Genomic DNA, 8,211 nt, shown 5'->3' with positions numbered 1-8,211 from the left:
AACGGTGGGTAGAGTCCATGTAGTGTGTGGGTAGAGTCAGTGTAGTATGTGTAACGTGTGGGTAGAGTCCAGGTAGTTGTGTGAAAGTGTTGGGTAGATCCAGTGTAGTATGTGGTGGGTAGATTCCAGTGGTAGTATGTGTGAATGTGTGGGTAGAGTCCAGTGTAGTATGTGTGAACGTGTGGGTAGAGTCCAGTGTAGTATGTTGTGGGTAGATCCAGTGTAGTAGTGTGAATGTGGGGTAGAGTCCAGTGTAGTATGTGTGGGTAGAGTCCAGTGTAGTATTTGGTGAACGTGTGGGTAGAGTCCAGTGTAGTATGTGTGAATGTGTGGGTAGAGTCCAGTGTAGTATGTGTGAATGTGTGGTAGAGTCCAGGTAGTATGTGTGGGTTAGAGTCCATTGAGTAATGTGTGAACGTGTGGGTAGAGTCCAGTGTAGTATGTGTGAACGTGTGGGTAGAGTCCAGTGGTAGTATGTGAACGTGTGGGTAGAGTCCAGTGTAGTATGTGTGAACTTGTGGGTAGAGTCCAGTGTAGTATGTGTGAACTTGTGGGTAGAGTCCAGTGTAGTATGTGTGAACGTGTGGGTAGAGTCCAGTGTAGTATGTGTGGGTAGAGTCTAGTGTAGTATGTGTGGGTAGAGTCTAGTGTAGTATGTGTGAATGTGTGGGTAGAGTCCAGTGTAGTATGTGTGAATAGAGTCCAGTGTAGCATGTGTGAACGTGTGGGTAGAGTCCAGTGTAGTATGTGTGGGTAGAGTCCAGTGTAGTATGTGTGAGTAGAGTCCAGTGTAGTATGTGTGAATGTGTGGGTAGAGTCCAGTGTAGTATGTGTGAATGTGTGGGTAGAGTCCAGTGTAGTATGTGTGAATGTGTGGGTAGAGTCCAGTGTAGTATGTGTGAACGTGAGGGTAGAGTTCATTGTAGTATGTGTGAATGTGTGGGTAGAGTCCAGTGTAGCATGTGTGAACGTGTGGGTAGAGTCCAGTGTAGTATGTGTGAACGTGTGGGTGAGTCCAGTGTAGTATGTGTGAACGTGTGGGTAGAGTCCAGTGTAGTATGTGTGAATGTGTGGGTAGAGTCCAGGTAGTATGTGGAAGGTGTGGGTTAGAGTCCAGTGTAGTATGTGTGAACGTGTGGGTAGAGTCCAGTGTAGTATGTGTGGTAGAGTCCAGTGTGTATGTGTGAACGTGTGGTTAGAGTCCTGTGTATGTGGTGAACGTGTGGGTAGAGTCCAGTGTAGTATGTGTGAATGTGAGGGTAGAGTCCAGTGTAGTATGTGTGAATGTGTGGGTAGAGTCCAGTGTAGTATGTGTGAAGGTGTGGGTAGAGTCAGTGTAGTATTGTGAATGTGTGGGTAGAGTCCAGTGTAGTATGTGAAGGTGTGGGTAGAGTCCAGTGTAGTATGTGTGAAGGTGTGGGTAGAGTCCAGTGTAGTATGTGTGAATGTGTGGGTAGAGTCCAGTGTAGTATGTGTGGGTAGAGTCCAGTGTAGTATGTGTGAAGGTGTGGGTAGAGTCCAGTGTAGTATGTGTCAATGTGTGGGTAGAGTCCAGTGTAGTATGTGTGAAGGTGTGGGTAGAGTCCAGTGTAGTATGTGTGAAGGTGTGGGTAGAGTCCAGTGTAATATGTGTGAATGTGTGGGTAGAGTCCAGTGTAGTATGTGTGAACGTGTGGGTAGAGTCCAGTGTAGTATGTGTGAAGGTGTGGGTAGAGTCCAGTGTAGTATGTGTGAACGTGTGGGTAGAGTCCAGTGTAGTATGTGTGAATGTGTGGGTAGAGTCCAGTGTAGTATGTGTGAACGTGTGGGTAGAGTCCAGTGTAGTATGTGTGGGTAGAGTCCAGTGTAGTATGTGTGAACGTGTGGGTAGAGTCCAGTGTAGTATGTGTGAATGTGTGGGTAGAGTCAAGTGTAGCATGTGTGAATGTGTGGGTAGAGTCCAGCGTAGTATGTGTGAAAGTGTGGGTAGAGTCCAGTGTAGTATGCGTGAATGTGTGGGTAGAGTCCAGTGTAGTATGTGTGAACGTGTGGGTAGAGTCCAGTGTAGTATGTGTGGGTAGATTCCAGTGTAGTATGTGTGAATGTGTGGGTAGAGTCCAGTGTAGTATGTGTGAAACGTGTGGGTAGAGTCCCAGTGTAGTATGTGTGAACGTGTGGGGTAGAGTCCCAGTGTAGTATGTGTTGGTAGATTCCAGTGTAGTATGTGTGAATGTGTGGGTAGAGTCCAGTGTAGTATGTGTGAACGTGTGGGTAGAGTCCAGTGTAGTATGTGTGGATAGAGTCCAGTGTAGTATGTGTGAATGTGTGGGTAGAGTCCAGTGTAGTATGTGTGGGTAGAGTCCAGTGTAGTATGTGTGAACGTGTGGGTAGAGTCCAGTGTAGTATGTGTGAATGTGTGGGTAGAGTCCAGTGTAGTATGTGTGAATGTGGGGTAGAGTCCAGTGTAGTATGTGGTGGTAGAGTCCGTGTAGTATGTGTGAACGTGTGGGGTAGAGACCAGTGTATATGTGTGAACGAGTGGGTAGAGTCCAGTGTAGTATGTGTGAACGTTGTGGGGTAGAGTCCAGTGTAGTATGTGTGAACGTGTGGGTAGAGTCCAGTGTAGTATGTGTGGGTAGAGTCTAGTGTAGTATGTGTGAATGTGTGGGTAGAGTCCAGTGTAGTATGTGTGAATAGAGTCCAGTGTAGCATGTGTGAACGTGTGGGTAGAGTCCAGTGTAGTATGTGTGAACGTGTGGGTAGAGTCCAGTGTAGTATGTGTGAATGTGTGGGTAGATTCCAGTGTAGTATGTGTGAACGTGTGGGTAGAGTCCAGTGTAGTATGTGTGAATGTGTGGGTAGAGTCAGTGTAGTATGTGGTGGGTAGAGTCCAGTGTAGTATTTGTGAATGTGTGGGTAGAGTTCCAGTGTAGTATGTGTGGGGTAGAGTCCAGTGTAGTATGTGTGAACGTGGTGGGTAGAGTCAGTGTAGTATGTGTGGGTAGAGTCCAGTGTAGTATGTGTGAATGTGTGGGTAGAGTCCAGTGTAGTATGTGTGAATGTGTGGTAGAGTCCAGTGTAGTATGTGTGAATGTGTGGTAGAGTCCAGTGTATATGTGTGTGGTAGAGTCCAGTGTAGTATGTGTGGGTAGAGTCCAGTGTAGTATGTGTGGGTAGAGTCCAGTGTAGTATGTGTGGGTAGAGTCCAGTGTAGTTGATTGGGTGAATGTGTGGGTGTGTAGAGTCCAGTGTAGTATGTGTGCACGTGTGGGTAGAGTCCAGTGTAGTATGTGTGGGTAGAGTCCAGTGTAGTATGTGTGAACGTGTGGTTAGAGTCCAGTGTAGTATGTGTGACCGTGTGGGTAGAGTCCAGTGTAGTATGTGTGAATGTGTGGGTAGTAGTCCAGTGTAGTATGTGTGAATGTGTGGGTAGAGTCCAGTGTAGTATGTGTTGAATGTGTGGGTAGAGTCCAGTGTAGTATGTGTGAAGGTGTGGGTAGAGTCCAGTGTAGTATGTGTGAATGTGTGGGTAGAGTCCAGTTTAGTATGTGTGGGTAGAGTCCAGTGTAGTATGTGTGAATGTGTGGTTAGAGTCCAGTGTAGTATGTGTGAATGTGTGGGTAGAGTCCAGTGTAGTATGTGTGGGTAGAGTCCAGTGTAGTATGTGTGAACGTGTGGGTAGAGTCCAGTGTAGTATGTGTGAATGTGTGGGTAGAGTCCAGTGAGTGTGCATAGAGGAAAAAACTAAAATGCAAATATTCTGGGTGGCCATTTGATTAACTGTTCAGCAGTCTTATGGGTTGGGGGTAGAAGCTGTTCAGGAGCCGTTTGGTCCCAGTCTTGGCGCTCCAGTACCACTTGCCGTGCGGTAGCAGAAATAACAGTCTAAGTCAAGATGCTCTCAATGGTGTAGTGTAGAACCAACCTACTTAGAATTATCCAAATATTTCACACTGGCTTTGAAATGCAAAACCCAAAAGCTTATGAATACAGTACGGCGATACAATTATAACAGAAAATACGCTGGTATCACCTCCATAGTTGAATTGATTTTCTATTAACACTTTCCCTCTGACTCACCTATTAGTGTGCAGCGTCCGTCTCCCAGGGGGTAGCGCTGGTAGCGCGGCATGGGGAAGGGGGGCAGCTTGTGGAATAGGGGCTCCAGCAGGGGCTCCAGTCTGGAGGCAGAGGGGTCCGAGGGGTAGAACAGGTTGAAGATCTGGTTGCAGGCAGGACGGAGTTGGCTTACTGAGGGACACAGGACAGCAGACAGCAGAGATTGGGGGGGGGCTCTTAGTCTGTGAACTAATAAATGATAAGGCTTGTGTGTACAAAATGTGTAATGTGATGTGCAGTGGTGTAAAGTACTTAAGTATAAATACTTTAAAGTACTACTTAAGACATTTTTGGGGGTATCTGTACTTTACTAATAATATTTTTGCTAACTTTAACTTTTTACTCCATTAATTTTCCCTGACACCCAAAAGTACTTGTTACATTTTAACAGGAAAATTGTCCAATTTACACACTTATCAAGAAAACATCCCTGGTCATCCCGACTGACTCTGATCTGGCGGTATCACGGTGAGCGCTACTGGTGGAGAAGTCAGGTGCAGGAGAGCAGAGAGTTGTGAACAGGCGCACACTTTATTAGGGTAGAGGCAATAAAACAGACAGACGCCACTGCGTCAAAACCTCCAGCCAAAGGATAAAGTGCAAGGCGCGAAACAGTCCCAACAAATGAGCAAATGTTACAATAAACAACCTTTGTGAAATACCACGGAAAATATGGGAAAAAACCCAGCCTAGCGCGTACACACGAAACACGTAACAATTACAATTTCACACAAAGACATGGAGGGGAACAGAGGAATAAATACATGCAGTGTGATTAGGAAATGAAATACCAGGTGTGCAGGGAACAAGACAAAACAAATGGAACAATGGAAAAATGGAGCAGCGATGGCTAGAAAGCCGGTGACGTCGACCGCCGAACGCCGCCCGAACAAGGAGAGGAGCCGACATCAGCGGAAGTCATGACAGGCGGACTCTCTAAATGTCACGCTCTGACCTAGGAGAGCTGTGTTTTCTCTGTTTAGTTAGGTCAGGGTGTGTTCTATATTTTGGCCGGGTATGGTTTCCAATCAGAGGCAGCTGTCATTCGTTGTCTCTGATTGGAAGCCATACTTAGGCAGCCTGTTTTTCCCTGTGTTTTCGTGGGATCTTGTTTTTGTGCAGCTGTGTTTATGCAGCCCCAGAACGTCACTTTTGTTTCAGTTTCACCTGTTTTCTTGTTTTGTTCGGGTTCACTAATAAAATATGTGGAACTACCGGCACGCTGCGCCTTGGCTGATTTATGACAGGGAATTCGAAGACAGCACTCGTGACACTAAACACAAATGCTTAATTTGTAAATTATGTCTGAGTGTTGGAGAGTGCCCCTGGCTATCCACCAATAAAAAAGTTAAAAAAGAAAATGATGGCCCATCTGGTTTGCTTAATATAAGGAATTTGAAATGGTTTATAGTTTTACTTTTGATACATAAGTACATTTTAGCAATTCTATTTACTAATGATAATTAAGTATATATAAAACCAAATACTTTTAGACTTTCACACAAGTAGTATTTTACTGCGTGACTTTTACTTGAGTCATTTTCTATTAAGGTATCTTTACATTTACTCAAGTATGACAATAGAGTACTTTTTCCTCCACTGGTGATGTGCGGGAAAGGCAGCCCTCTAAATATATTTATAGTCTAAAAAGGGTCTAAAAAGCTGCATAGTGGTGTATTCAAGCAAAAGAAGTATGATGATCAATCTGGTCCATCAACAAGGTGGCTAAAAATTGTGGGGAAGGTGTTGCATCAGGGTCTGCCTAGACACAGAGGTGTGTGAGAAGTGTGTGTGTGTGTGTGTGTTTCTCTAACAACACCTACCCTGGACAGCAGGCAGTACTGTACGTCTCATGGCCAGCACCAGGCCCAGTGGACAGCCCAGCAGGAAACATTCGGAGACCTCAAAGTCAAACCTCCCTGGGTTCAAAACCAGACTACTGCTGCTGCCGGGACGCAGGTCCACCCCCTCCTGCATCAGACTGGGAGAATGGGAAGGAGGGGGGGATGGAAGGAGAGATAGAGAAGAGAGAAGTAGAGAGAATTTGTGTTTTATTTTTATAAACCAAATCTACAAATGTTGCAATCCCTGTAGAAAAACAGGAAAATGGATTGGTACACCAAACAACAAATCTACTACCTCGTTCATAGAGAGACTGACTCAAATTCAAATACTGCATCTCCACTACTCAGTATAATGGATTTTACTACTCAATCCACTGTGTGTGTCCTGAGTGGGCATGTAAATAACAGGTTGGATGTGTATGGTAAGCACATTTTATCGAGGAGACAAGACTGGGGCCTAAATAGGCAGAACAGAAAGATGGATGGGGCTTGTGGATGTTTGAACAGCCAAACTGGCCTTAAACCTACTGCATGGCTATAAACCTACAGACCCTGCAGCTGTAGAACACCTCTTGACCCTCCAGTTTAACCAAAACTAACACTTCCATCACAAAGGAGAGCACGGAGAGAAGGATTATGGTCTGTGGCCAGCCTAAAAGGAAAAATCAATCTGCCTTGGATTGCCGGCTGCTCTATTTGTCTTTCATCTTCCCACTGCCTGCCTCTCTCACTTGCTCTAACTTCCAAACTACTTTCCTGCCCTCCATCAATTCACCTCTTACTGCTGGGTCTGAACTAGTGGTGCGCAGGTCAGCTGTTTGTTCACCTGCACACAATTGCAGAGTTTTCTAATGATCAATTAGCCTTTTAAAATGATAAACTTGGATTAACTAACACAACGTGCCATTGGAACACAGGAGTGATGGTTGCTGATAATGGGCCTCTGTACGCCTATGTAGACATTCCATTAAAAATCAGCCGTTTCCAGCTACAATAGTCATTTACAACATTAACAATGTCTACACTGTATTTCTGATCAATTTTATGTGATTTTAATGGACAAAAAAAATGTGCTTTTCTTTCAAAAACAAGGACATTTCTAAGTGACCCCAAACTTTTGAACATAGTGCATATATAAATTGACAGTTATGACAGAATCCTGGAGGTTTTCTCCAAGGTGTGAAGATATTTCAACAAATCCAGGCAATAACATGCTACACTGATAACTCGAGCTTGACTCCCAAGTTTCTAAACCGTACCAAACCATATTTGGTATAGTGTCGCCATAATATTTGAATTGAGGAAGTGGGAACATATTTATGATATTTTAGCGATCCGCAGTAGAAGACGTCCTAAATGCCCCCAGCCTTCAGATCAGATGTGAGCTTAACAGCTAACTTGCACTTGTTATGCATTTTCAGGCTATGGGTGAGAAAGTGAACTAGTTCCACACGCGTAGCTCAGTTGAATGCAGCTTTGCGATCTATTGACATCAAGGGTTGCATTAAATAGGCACAATATTTTTTATGATGCATTTGGCGATGTTCAATTAATTTGCACAAAACGTATAAACAAAAGCATTCACTGTGAAAGTTGATACATGTACGACATTCATATATAGGCTATGCGCAGCACTTCGTTCAATTTATCGAAGCAGTTATTGTTTTCTTGCTCAAACCTCGAGCAACACCTATAAAACTCAAGACATTTTCTCTCAAAACACAGGGATGTCGATTCGCACGGGACTAGTATTATCAGAAGTTTGCCAAAAACCTGTAGGTTATTCTGGTTAGATGTCCAGATTTCAGTTTTAATTTAACCCATATTAACTGTAGGCTACAGTTCCCCTGACATGCCATAGGCCTATTTGAAGTCCCGTTTTCTGACTGTGGAATTTGTATAGCGACTATAGCGAATCATCACACATAACAGCCGGTGTTGTGCCAGAAATCTCCCCCTTGCCAGAATTCACCCCCCCCCCTTCACGTTCTTCATTGCTGCCACTTGCTTGCTAGTTGAGATTTCTGCTCTTCACTCCATTGTCAGTTTAGCCTACATTTCACTGATCTTAGTAGCAGAAAGCATTTCTGTCTGCAGTTTTCGGTTTGGCTATTTGTTTCAATATGGCGCCCTGGGCGAACCCTCCTTCAGCGCCTGCGACCTGGGCGGCTGCGCATGTCGCCCGTACCTAAATCCGCTACTGATTTGTATTAATCTATAAATAAATCTCTTTGTCAAAATTCGTCATCTCTTCAATGTCTTATTCGAC

At 44.5% G+C, this 8,211-nt stretch overlaps 1 protein-coding gene across 3 annotated transcripts in view; it reads right to left on the bottom strand.

Annotated features, from left to right (window-relative positions):
- The window catches only part of LOC115163432 (membrane-associated phosphatidylinositol transfer protein 3), a 170,990-nt gene that overhangs the window by 82,181 nt on the left and 80,598 nt on the right, over positions 1-8,211 (bottom strand). For all 3 annotated transcript variants that reach the window (XM_029715287.1, XM_029715288.1, XM_029715289.1), the window contains exons 9-10: positions 5,922-6,079; positions 4,060-4,230 (exon numbers count right to left, since the gene is read on the bottom strand). In XM_029715287.1, the coding sequence (XP_029571147.1) occupies positions 4,060-4,230; positions 5,922-6,079 (329 nt within the window). The remainder of the gene's footprint in view (positions 1-4,059; positions 4,231-5,921; positions 6,080-8,211) is intronic.

This window comes from Salmo trutta, chromosome 26, assembly GCF_901001165.1.
Source record: "Salmo trutta chromosome 26, fSalTru1.1, whole genome shotgun sequence".
Lineage (NCBI taxonomy): Eukaryota > Metazoa > Chordata > Actinopteri > Salmoniformes > Salmonidae > Salmo > Salmo trutta.
This window is presented reverse-complemented; position numbering and strand designations above follow the sequence as displayed.